Genomic DNA, 13,130 nt, shown 5'->3' on the forward strand with positions numbered 1-13,130 from the left:
CATCGACAACAATGTCATTATGAAAGGCAACAGAGCCATCGTTCCAGCATCACTACATGATACCTATCTGCAGGAACTACACAAGGGACATCCAGGCATGGAGTCTACAAAAAGGAGAGCAAGGGACAGCGTATTCTGGCTGACAATAAACTCTGACATTGAGAACAAAGTCAAATCATGCAGCATTTGCAACAGTCTAAAGCCTCACCAACAAAAACAACCCTGATCTTCCCTGGTCCATCACAGCCACTGAGTTCCCTCAGTCAAATGGACTCAGTGAAAGAGCTGTCCGGAGTGCTAAAAGACTCCTTGAAACATCAAAAAGAGATGGAACTGATTTCTATTTCTATTTCTCTTTCACGCCACGAGACAACATTCTTGGCACACCAGTACAGAGGCTGCTATCAAGACGAACGCGGTCAACCCTTCCTGTGTGCAAAAAACTGCTAACACCAACAGCAAAAGTGACAACCACTATCAAAACTCAACTCACAAAAAAGCGTAAAACTCAAAAACAGCACTATGACAAGTCCAGCAAGCTGCTCAGTCCATTAACACCAAGCGAGGTGGTGAGATTACAAACACAGAGAGGACATGACAAGATTGGAGTTGTAAGTAAGGTATGTGCTGAACCTCGCTCTTATGTCGTTGAGTTGGGTGGAAAAGAATACAGGCGCAACAGACAACATCTTCTGCCTGTGAGTGAGCCTCAACCCGAAAAGCTCGCTACAACACAAGATGAACTGGACACATCTCGACGAGCGGATGAAACTGAACCTAATAAAACACAAACCAACAAACATGAAACAATTCAAGTTCAAATCGACCCACCACAACATGGCACAAAACAGTCAGAACAGGTGATAACACCTACAAAATGCCAAGTACGCTCTGATGACAGCTTGTACCGAACCAGATCTGGTAGAGTGTTTAAACCGAATAGTAAATACGTGGATTAAAAGCACACTGGTGCTGTATTTTCTGTTTTGAAATGTGTTTTATCTCGTGTTATGTTATTGCATACTTGTCGCAGTTATGACAATGATTACTGTGAATTTCATTTGATAGTTGAACCTTCATTTTGTTGTGTAATCCATAACCTGATAAGTTCTTCCATTACGGTGGTGTTGTTTGATTTGGGTTTGCCTGAAAAGTGCAAAACTAAGAAGGAAAAAAAAAACTGAAAAGGGGGATGTAGATAACAGCAATGTTATGTTTGCCTCCTGTTGCTGCTGTTACGGAGAGTTCCAGCAGGTGTCGCTGTGGTTCTCTGTAGGGGTTATGTGTACTTCCGGTTACGAGTGTACGGACGTTCATGTTGGCTGCTAATAAACACCTGGGATACAGTTACAGCGGACTGATTATTATAAGCAAACCTACAGGTTTGAAAACTGCTTGAAACTATAATTGTATTTCATTCACCACAAATAACTATCTGATTGAATAGTTTTCTTATCAGATAGAGATATCAAGCAGTAGTAATAAATAGTAGTAGTAAATAATTTCCCAGTATGTGTAAGTTACACATGCTATTTTTTAAAATTATCATTATTTTTTTCTTAGCTAGCAAAAAAAAATAAATTGTTGACATGCGTTTAGTGTGACACAATACGGCAGCGCTAGTATAGCAGTTAGTTTTGTTTTGTTTTGTTTTTTTATTAGTAATATGAACATACAAACAAAATGCACCATATATTACAGATTCGGAGAATAGACATTTCTTACATATTAGCAACTTTCATACATAGTGAAAAAGAAAATATAAAGATGGGGTCACATAATTTAACAGATTATTAACTCACTAAATCAAAATCTTCCATAAAGGAAACAAAAAAAGCAGCCTTTTTCTTTTAACTAAGGTTAAAAGATTTAACCAACAGGTTTAAGTCGTTTTTTCCAGTAAGCTAGTGTTGATTTAGTCTTAAAAAAGCGACATTTATGTATAAATTGCTTGCACAAGATTGATAACACATTAACACCATAATTAGCTTTCTTTTCTTTCAAAAACACTCCAAACATTATCATATTTAAGGTAAATGGGGTATTGAATCCCACTGGAATAAAGCCAGGTATGAGTATAGCAGTTAGTTATGGCACATGTACAATGCTACACGTACACGGCATTTTGGAGAGTTTGAATACATTTAAGATTTAAATTAAGATTTTCAAAAAACTAAATTTCGGTAGTCAGAAAAGGAAAGGTGAGATTTTTTTCTTTCTATGTAAAAGATTTGCGTTTTTTCCTCCTTTTTTGAACTTTCTCAGTGTTATAACCACATCTTCTGTTGCACGGGTGCCTTTGCATCCTGCACACCTGGAGATAAGGAACTCACCTCACTCACTCACCTCATTATATATGTTCACCATATGAACACACTATGAAAAGGATGTACATTTTTACATACAATCTGACAGCAAATGAAAAAAGCAGAAATTGAGATGTAATTTTTTTGGTGGTACTTTATTGATTAATTAATTAATTTTTGGTATTATTTGTTGATTTAAAGAAAATACCTGGAATTAGACACTGATACAAAACTAGTGGAACAAAAAAGAAAGATGAGGAGGGAAAAACTGTTAGTGGTCTCCACCTGTATAATCCTTTCTACTTTGAGGGTTATTGCCCCCTTAATTTCATTAACACCAAACATTAACAACCCCCTCTGCTAATTAACCGAGCAGATCAATATCCCAGTTTTAACTGGCTTGATGCTATACGCTGGTTAAAAAGTATTCTTATATTAGTAGTAAACATTTGCAGCACACCATCTGGTGGCGGTGATGCTTCCTCCTGCTTTTTACAGTATTTCAATGAGCTTAGACAATAAGTGTAAGAGACAGTTTTCTCTGTAAACTAGAAACCGCATCAGAGCTGCAGTGCCTGTCTAATCATTTATTGTCACTTCCTGTCAGTGATGAGGATCCTACTGATTGACGATATGTTATGCACCAGTGCAGCGCATTGTTAAGGCAGGTCGCACTGACGAAGTCTTTTGTCTTTCAGCAGTTTTCTGTCTCCATCACTATATTTTTCCCAGTTTTATCATTTCTTCTTTCTGTCACTCTTCCCCAACCCCCCCCCCCCCCCCCCCCCCCGCTCTAAAACATGTTTTTATCCCATGTTTCTCTGAACAACAGCTGCTTCTAAATATATCCTGCAAAACAAAAGAGTCCTCAATAATAGTTGGTGTCTATGTAACATGAAACAACAGGTGTGTGTGTGTGTGCTTTGAGAGTGACCTCACTGTGATGTGATGTGAAGTGATGTGGTGTGGGTGGAGTTAGTCTGTGGTTTCTGAAGTATGATTGGCTCGTTGTGTGGCCTGGCCATGCCACCATGTATAAAAAGGAAACCACTCACACACACTCATGCTTATTTCTTTATTGCAGACTACATTAACCGTTCTCCATGGCTGCTGTCGTTCCTGTGAGTATCTACGTGTGTCTGTGTGTGTCCATGCAGGTGTCTTAATCATCAGAAATAGGTCAGTTCTGTTATTTCTGTATTCTTCATTGTGTCAATGAACTGTGGTGCTGCAGAATCAGTGAAAGTGGCTGAATGAGTGCATGGGAATTTTGTTTCATCCTCAATGTTATTCAAATGTAATACCATTTTAAATATTGTAGGACAATAGAAAAGGTATTGATTTCTTTGTGCATGATCAGTGTGTGTGTGCGTGTGTGATCATGCCTGCATTAATAAAGAACTGTTGGTAGGCCAGTGCAAGCGATCAAGTATCAGTCCTGTAAATGAATCTGCAGAGCTGAATTCTCTTTGCGAGATCAATCCTCCTTTGTGTGTGAGTTTCTGACATAGAGGTCGATCAAGTCAGTGACAAGAAGACAGCCACTCCTGTGCTAATTAAAAGTGTGTGTGTGTGTGTGTGTGTGTGTGTGTGTGTGTGTGTGTGTGTGTGTGTGTGTGTGTGTGAGGGTGTGTAACATTTGAAGTGTGAATGTCAGAGGCAAGATTGCGTGGTCCTATTGTGTTCCGCTGCCTGAGCTACAGTATCTATTATGCTCCAATAGATTAACAGGCTGGGAAGCCAACAATAGCGAGATGCAATTAAATACTTATCTGTATTTCCCATGATGCATCAGCAGTTGAATGATTTGTTAGATAACAGGGTGTGCAAAAATAGAGCAGAACAAAAATAACAAATACAGTTCCAAAGAAGTTGGGACTGTGTAGAATGTAAATAAAAAGCAGGTACAATAGTTCGTGAATGTAATAATCTCACACAATATATCATGTTTAAATGTACATATTTTACTATTTCATGACAAACGTTACCTTAATTTGAATTTGATCTTGAGCAACACATCTCAAAAGTGTTCGGATGGGTAAAACAACAGGCAGTGACACGATTGGGTATAAAAAGAACTTGAACACAGCTGCTATAATACATGATTCATACACTGAATGATTTTGTAGGAAAATACTTTGTGCATATGCTAAAAATAACAAACTCTCCATCCTTGAATCCCAGTTTGTGTCCTGCTATGCCAGCGTTCAGCCCCTGCAGCTATTCGGAAGGGGACCCAGAGGGGGCAACTATTTGTCGCTTCTCACAAATCGGGGTCCCCGCTGCGCCCCGCGTCCCCGCCTGGCATGCCACGCTCCTAAGATGACCCTGCGGCAGATCTGTCGCATGCTGAAGGTGATGAAGCAGATCAGGAACAGAGAAGCTGCTGCCGCTGCATCTCCCACCAGGTGACTTACATCTTTAGTTTGTGATCAATAACCGGGGCTGTGATTGACAGAAAATAGTTAAAAATTCAAATGAATGTAACTGTAGCTTTAAATACTAACAGGTGCAATCACTGAAGAATTAAAGAGAACTGAGTATTCAAATTCAAAACGATTTCTTATTCAGAGGATATAGAGGGGTTTATATATATATATATATATATATATATATATATATATATATATATATATATATACATATATATATAAAACCTCCATCCTATGTGTAAGATAAAGAGAGGGAGAAAAAAATGACCTAAATCTGGCCTAAACAAAATATATTGTTTGTGGTTTTAGGTCCTCTCCTTCATAATAGAGGTCTACAGAAAAATACTTTTCTTGTTGCAGGAGATATTTTTAATTGCAGTATCATAAATGATCACTTAGAAAGTGGCTAGCCTAATCGTTGGCGCCATTTTTAGCTCTCTTGTAATAAAGAGGCTAATACTAGTTTGTAAGTCAGCTGATGGTAGGACTAGAGAAGGACTGTATTCTTTGATTGGTGTTTTCTTTTTTTTTCTTTTTGTTAGCACAGCTGATCCAATGTGGTGTGTGGATTGTATATAAAATAACTAGTCCCTGAAGCTTGCGTTCTTTGTAATATCCTGAATGGGGTGTGTGCACTGCTTGCAAAAAAAAGACAAATTATGATAAATCTATGAGATAATGATCCTCAGATAATTATTAATAAAGTAAACATTTTGGGTATTTTGCAGTAAACTCAAATGTTATTTTACGGTTTGTTTGTTTAAAAAAGTATATTATTTATTTTGTAAGGTATTGTCCATGTAAAGTAAAGTAATAGTAAAACTGGGTGAGTCAATACGGGTGTGTGTAGCGTCCTGAAGTTCAATGTGCAATGTCCAAGCCTCATTTGTATGTTGTCACCAAAAAGCAGCAGTCTCCAAAACCTATAGTGTTACCATAGTGTGTATCGCATTCTGTATCTTATTTTAGGATAATAGTTTGCCAACAGCAGTTGGTTAGCAGTAAACACAAAGTGAAGCTTTTGGCCTGGTGATCATTACACTGTGTAGCACGCGTTCAAAAAATAATAGTAATAATATCACCTGGAGTTTCTGAGTATCATCTTTTGTGATTAAGGTTCATTAATTATAAGACATGAAACAGAACAGAAATGTTTCAAAGGATACAAACACAAAAAGACTTCGTAAAACAAACTGAGTACTTACTAACGCTGCTACCTCTAAAAACTGTCAAAAGTCTCAAATGAGGCCAAGTTTACTAAAGGGCAATATTACTGACTATGTTTAAATAATATAAGACAAACCATGTTCAAGTCACCTTTAAATAAACAAAAACAATTTAACAGCATTTATTTGTTGTCTGGTTTCACTTATGGTTAAATACATTTTATTGAGACTTGATGGCGTGATAAGTGAAAAACTAATGTAGGTGTTAAAGCTTTCTGTCTGGTGATAATGTAGCAACAAATATTAACTAACGAGTGCTCAGTAATTCATTAATAAATGGATTCTGGGCTGTATTCATCCATTTTGCTTGGGTTAGGTTGAGCCAGTTAATAGCTCACATAAGGCTGATGCATGCAATTTATTATTAAAGCTTCACATTGCAGCGCCTAAAGACCAACCTTGACTATCAGTATCTGTACGATTGAAGCAAAGTTCAGAAAGTTTCTTTAGTGATAATGAAAAGCATGCAGATTTGTGTGTCCACCCATTAGGATGATTACTACATTATTGATGCATGAGGGTAATAACCACAGTGTCTGTGCTGGTCTTGGCTGCCCCAGACTGGACAGTGATCACATCAGTGATTCTACCAGCAGAGGCCACAGGAGCCGGCTGTTAATTATTAAATGCTCCCGTGTCACCACCAGAACAAACAATCACACTTCCTCTTCTCATTTCTCTGTGTCTGGTTTCTCTCTGTGTCCACAGGAAGCAGGGCTCTGCATCTCCGGCTCCAGCGTCTCCAGGCGCCAAGTCAGAGAAGAAATGTGTCCCCAGCTGTCTCAGGCGCAAGCGCAGCATAAAACGTGTGAGCTGACCCGTGACACCCGGATGACTTCAGACAAACTTATTACCCAGAAGAAACCTATTTACTATCACATTCACGGTGACGTGGGAGATCATCATCTTCAGTCCCCCTCCAATGAAAAGGCTTTAATGAATTATCTAATGATGCTGGAGGGGCGGACACTTGACTTGCAGCCCACTAGGAGAGGATGAAATGGTCTTATTCCCTCCTGGTTTAGAAAGCGGAGTTCCTCTTAAGATTTTTTTTAAAGACAAAAATACTTAAAGCTACAATTTTTAAAGCCAGATATTGTTGGTGGGAATCATTTGATGGATTGTTTGATGTTTATTTTTAATTCAATTTGTCCCCTTCAGTCTCCAAACTTTTATTAAATTTCCTCTACTTAACCTCCACTTTACCTCTGGACATGTTTTTGTAACTGTGTTTTGTAGTTGCTTTTCAAACACTTTAGACCAGTTTGATAATTATACCTTGTTTGCTTATTGAAGAAAAGCGTGTTCTATATGTTTCTTTCAGTATTGACACAGCCACCTCTGGCAGATGTGATGGTAGTCAACCGTTTCAGAAATCCTAAAGTTTAAAATAGTAAAATGGCAGCTGATTCCTCTGTGCTGTTCTTTACATGCAGTGTTTTATTTGTGTGTTTATTTATCTGTGCAATAAAGCTTTAAGAAGTTAGTGATAAAATGTTTTGCTTTTGAATAAAAACAAAAGAAAAAAGATTAAAATTAAAGATTTCAAAGTAGCCTTTGACTTCCACAGCATATTAACACACTCAACATCCACCTCCATCTGGTTAGTTTAGTCATATATTATTAAAAGTTATTACATTCAAATGTTCAAACTATAAGAACAGTATACATGACATCAGACTATGTAACGTATCCTCGAAGGGTAAAAATGCATCTTATGGTGTTCTGTTTGTGAAATGTGGGCAATCTTCTTATCTTTGATCAGACAGAGAATTTGAAGTATTGAGTGCACCCAATGACTCAGTAGCTTGCTGTTTCTCCTCTAGCAGGAATCACTTGCAGTATGTTTTCAGTCATTGAGGTTTGTGGGCATTCAGTTTTATGCACAGCATTTTAGGCTGTCAGACAGATGGCCTCACTCACTTTGACTCTAGAATGCTTTGTTATGCAAAGGATTTCATGGTCAATGCAACTGCAAATCATCATCCCTCTACCACTGTACTTGACAACTGGTATGAGGTCTTTCTGCTGAGATGCTGTGCAAATGTGGCATTGGATTATGGCCAAATGCTTCCATTGTGGTCTTATCTGTCCAAAGGACATTGTTCGGAGGCAACTTTAAAACCTAAAGATTGCTACAATGTTTTTCTTAAACAGCCCTTTGAACAAGCCACTCTTGTTCAGTCTTTTTTGAATTATTCTGTCATGATGCTGAACCCGAAATTCCTCCAAATCCATCCATCAGAGTGTGAATGTGGGTGTAAGCTAGAAAGAACTTAAAGGCGTAGAATAAAGTGCTGTATGAAAGAGTGATGAATGTGGCTTGCATAAAGCATTCTGAGTCCTCGGCTACAGTAGAAAAGCATTATAATAATGAAAGGCTCATACAGAGTCATCTTAGAGAAAGTAGCGCTAACCAGAAAACACTTTTTGCTTTTAATCCAGTGTTCGTGACCTCTAAGGTCCTGTGTCAGGTCTTTGCTACATTTCTTTCCTATTTATTAAAGAAATTACTTTCAGGTGTTCATCTGCTGCCACGTCTTTCTTTTGGGTTTTGATCGGTTTTGATCAGTGTTAACAGCTCAAAAACAAACAAAGAAAAAAAACCCAAAACATTCCTTTGAAAGTGATCAGGTACACAGACTGGAATGAAAACTTTGAAAGAGCTTCACAAAGCCAGGAGCCAGGAAGTCTGAATTCTAAGAAACAAAGTAAAAAGAGATGTAGGAGTGACAAGACTGTCACACAGCGCCCTAATGCACCTGTAAAGTAAGACAGCTTAATTACTGATCTTAAGAATTAGATGCTTTGGGGGAAAACACTCATGTCCATCCTTTTCCTTTTGCTCATCTGGAGCCGGGTCGCAGGGGCAGTAGCCTAAGCAGGGAAGCCCAGAGCTCCCTCTCCCCGGCCACCTTCTCTAACTTATCCGGGGAAAACTGAGTCGTTCCCAGGCCAGCCAAGAGATATAATCTCTCCAGGATGTCTTGGGTGTGCCCCGGAGCCTCCTCCTGGTGGGACATGCCCAGAACACCTCACCTAGGAGACACCCTATCCGATGCCCGAACAACCTCAACTGGCTCCTTTCGAGGAGCAGCAGCTCTACTCTGAGCCCCTGCCGGATGGCTGAGCTCCTCATTGTATCTCTAAGGGAGAGACCAGCCACCCTTCAGAGGAAGCTAATTTCTGCCGCTTGCTTCCGCAATCTTGACCTTGTGGTCACTAACCAGAGCTTGTGACCATAACTGAGGGTAGAGATATAGATCGACCTGTAAATCGAGAGCTTGGCTTTTTTACGATCAACTTTCTGTTGACCGATACAGCATCTGCAGTAGTTCAAACATGACGTACAAATGTGGGTTGCAGCAAAGATGTGAAGCAATATGTAATTTATGAACAAAACACACAAAGAAGCCGTGAGGCACCATTTTAACAATAAAAGCATGGATGTAATTAATGAGATTAACAGTGACTTTGTTCTATTAAAGAGTCTAGTAAGGCTCAGAGCGAACCTACACAATATTAGGAATCTGTGGTAGATAAATGGAATTCTGCCATTGCTCACTTTATTAATTGCATCTTATTTCTAGAATTCTTTGAAAGTGTCAATCCAAAAAGGTGTCATATATAAAGCCACAATATTTTTTAACTAAAGAAGCTAAAGTGTTCATATTATTCAAAGAAAAGAAGACCCAAATTCTATGTAAAAGTAAACATGTTGATGAAGAGGTAGTCAGAAAGGCAGTCAGATGGAAAAGTAGTCACTGTAAAAGGATCACAAAGTTCACAACTCGCTGTTTGTTTACAGCCCAGAATTATTCATTTGCTGGCTAAATAATGTGGAAACTACAGGTCACCTGTACATTTGCACACGAGCATGTGTGTGTGGACAAAGAGAGCGTGCAGTGGCCACCGCTGATCACACAACACTACTGTTAAAAGTTTGATGTGTGTGTTGGTGTTGGAGAGTAAGCGAACGTGAGCGAGGAGTCAGGTTGTAGGACAGGAAGCCTTCCTTTTTTCAGTATAAGAAGAAAGCCAATACTTCAGACCTGGACACAACAACAGCAACTAATGCTGGTGACCTGTAAAAGACAGCTATACATTGTGATCAACCATTCATTGTACAGGTTTAACATTAAATAAACAAACAACAGGTCAAATAGACTGGAGTCCCCTGACTGTGCTGTAACACAATCTCATATTTAGTCTCTGAAACCAATGCTAAATAAAACCGGTATTCATTTACAATAGAAAACATGTAGAAAATGTACAATTTAAAGAAAAAATGGTAATTTTGAATTTGATGGCAACAAATATGTCAAAGTTAGCACTGTGTAGCATTTTTTAATAAACAATAGTCTAAGTCTGAGAGCTGAGGAAACAAGCTGCCGAACTTTTGTGAGAGGAACTTTGTCTGATTCGGGATTCTAGTGCTTTAACTGTCCTGGTTCTTCTTTGGTGTATTTTGTATTTCATGATGCACCAAATGGTGAAAGGTTTGGCCAATCAAGGAAACACAGACTTTTTTTTTCATATGAAGCCCTGCTGTTGTCATACACCAATCAGACATCATATTATGACCACCTGTCTAATATTGTATTTGTCCACCTTTTGCTGCCAAAACAGCCCTGACCCATGGAAGCATGGACTCCACTAGACCGCTGAAGGTTTGCTGGGGTATCTGGTACCAAGTCCGTACCAATAAAGTCCTTTAAGTCCTGTAAGTTGTGAATGTAGAGCCTCCATGGATTGGACTTGTTTTGTCCAGCACATCCCACCAATGGTTGATTGGACTGAGATCTGGGGAATTTGGAGGCTGAGTCAACATCTCAAACTCATTGTTGTGTCAGTTCCTGAACCATCTTTGCTTTGTGGCAGGGCACATTATCCTGCTGAAAGGGGTCGCATCCATCAGGGAGTACCGCACCGTTAGTCTACGTGGTCTACGGCGTACGTGGTGCCAGGTGATGCCCAGGTAAGCGATGCAAACCCACCAAGTCATCCACGGGATGTAAAAGAAAACATTATTCATCAGATCAGGCCACTTTCTTCCATTCCTGTTGTTGTCTGTCGTTGTGACCATTGTTGCCACTTTCGGTGGTGGACAGGGGTCAGCATCGGTGCACCTTCATCTCATATGCGACAAACTGCGATGCACTGTGTACCTTTCTATCAGAACCATCATGAACTTTTTCTGCTATTTGTCTGTTCTGGACCACATGGGTCAGCCTTTGCTCCCCACATGCATCACTAACTTCGACCCCACATGATCCTGCACTGGATCAGCACTGTTAATTTCTTGCACCCCACAAGAGCTGCAGCTTTTGGAGATGCTAAAACCTGTACATACTGTTCAGCAACGATGGCGCCTTTCCAGATGTGCAAGCTGCACCCCCATACTATGAAATATGCAGCCTCTTGAACTGAGTGTTGACAATCAGGATGAACAATACAGTGCCTTTCCTGGTCTTGGGACATATGGCTTCTTCTTTGCATGATAGAGCTATAACCTGGGTTTGTGGATGAACTGTAATTTCTGAAAGTCTTCCTGATTTCTCCAGATTCTCAGAACCTTTTGATGTTATGTTTTCAAAAATGTTATATAGTGAACACCAACAGATGAGGAACAGAAGAAGAAAATTTTGTCTCCCTGTTATCTTGTAACATGCAGGAAATTTGTGACTTTTCCTGTTTTGGGCACCAAATTGAGATTTGCATAATTTGCAAGTCATAACTCCCTGCAGCCCTCCAGATACAGGCAGCAAACATATTCCAGGAGCATGTGTTTTAACTATGACAAAGTCATGTGAATTTGAAGCAATATCAGGGTTCTGCTGGCTAATCAAACCAATTTATTAGCACAGTATTGAAAAGAACAATAACAGTGTTTCAGATTTGTGATGGTGAGTGAGTGACTGCAATGTCAAACGTGTTGAATATGCAGATATTTACCATGCCACTGCAGTCCTCCTCGATGCTTTGAATACTTATGTATTTTTCAGCTTGTACTGGTTTTACTTTCTGCCACTTTTTTTGTTTTTTTACACAGAGAAATGCGCACACTTTCACGGACAACACCAAACAGCAGAGGACAAGTTAGTGACCAGGCTGCAAAAGATTAAGGCTCATACCCCCTCATCAGCTAAACAGTAGCAATGGGACTACATATAGCACTGTGCAAAACTTTGGAGCTATCCCTCATTTCTTTATATTTTGCTGGGAAAATTGGAAACCTATTGGAAATACAGCACATCGCTCCATAAGACTTGTTGTCACCGATTTACAGTCCAGTTCTTGTGTAATTTGGGATCACTAAGCCTTTTCTCCTTGTTTCCCTTCATCAGGAAAGGTTTCCTCCCATTTTTAAGGACACACTGTCCCCCATGCTGCGATATACCAGGTTTTTTGCTAATAGCTCTTTGAGAATCACCACTTCTAACTAGGTTACCTTTGGTATTTTTCATAAATTCACTAACGAAATGGGAACAAATTGTGTATTTTGTGACAACCTGAAAAGTTGCTCAAAACCACTTTAAAAAATACAAAGTCTGGCTCTTTGGAAGCAAAATGCAACGAATGAGGGGTTGTTAAAGGCCCCTCTTCTGTGGAACCAGCTTCCAGTTTGGATTCGGGAGACAGACACTATCTCTACTTTTAAGATTAGGCTTAAAACTTTCCTTTTTGCTAAAGCATATAGTTAGGGCTGGAGCAGGTGATCCTGAATCCTCCCTTAGTTATGCTGCAATAGACGTAGGCTGCCGGGGATTCCCATGATGCATTGAGTTTTTCCTTTCCAGTCACCTTTCTCACTCACTATGTGTTAACAGACCTCTCTGCATTGAATCATATCTGTTATTAATCTCTGTCTCTCTTCCACAGCATGTCTTTATCCTGTTTTCCTTCTCTCACCCCAACCGGTCGCAGCAGATGGCCCCGCCCCTCCCTGAGCCTGGTTCTGCCGGAGGTTTCTTCCTGTTAAAAGGGAGTTTTTCCTTCCCACTGTTGCCAAAGTGCTTGCTCATAAGGGGTCATATGATCGTTGGGGTTTTTCTCTGTATCTATGAAGCGCCTTGAGGCGACTTTTGTTGTGATTTGGCGCTATATAAATAAAATTGAATTGAGTTAAAGACTTTTATACACCAATATATGATGAACATGCAAAA

The 13,130-nt window shown here is 39.5% G+C and overlaps 1 protein-coding gene across 2 annotated transcripts; it reads left to right on the plus strand.

Moving 5' to 3' along the window:
* Positions 1-280: 280 nt before the first annotated feature.
* Positions 281-7,445, plus strand: LOC146706397 (uncharacterized). Of its 2 annotated transcripts, XM_085465258.1 has the most exons (4): positions 281-1,382; positions 3,391-3,427; positions 4,491-4,714; positions 6,673-7,445. In XM_085465258.1, the coding sequence occupies exons 2-4, from the start codon at positions 3,410-3,412 to the stop codon at positions 6,779-6,781; spliced, it is 351 nt and encodes a 116-aa protein (XP_085321384.1). In that variant the 5' UTR covers positions 281-1,382; positions 3,391-3,409; the 3' UTR covers positions 6,782-7,445. The 2 variants fall into 2 exon arrangements, with proteins under 2 accessions (XP_085321384.1, XP_085321383.1); XM_085465257.1 differs by lacking the exon at positions 281-1,382 and having other exon boundaries at positions 3,268-3,427.
* The last annotated feature ends 5,685 nt before the right edge of the window (positions 7,446-13,130 follow it).

The sequence above is a fragment of the Copadichromis virginalis genome, linkage group LG7 (assembly GCF_057382275.1).
Source record: "Copadichromis virginalis isolate Kocher_CV1m ecotype Utaka linkage group LG7, C_Virginalis_male_GT1.1, whole genome shotgun sequence".
Taxonomy (NCBI): Eukaryota; Metazoa; Chordata; class Actinopteri; order Cichliformes; family Cichlidae; genus Copadichromis; species Copadichromis virginalis.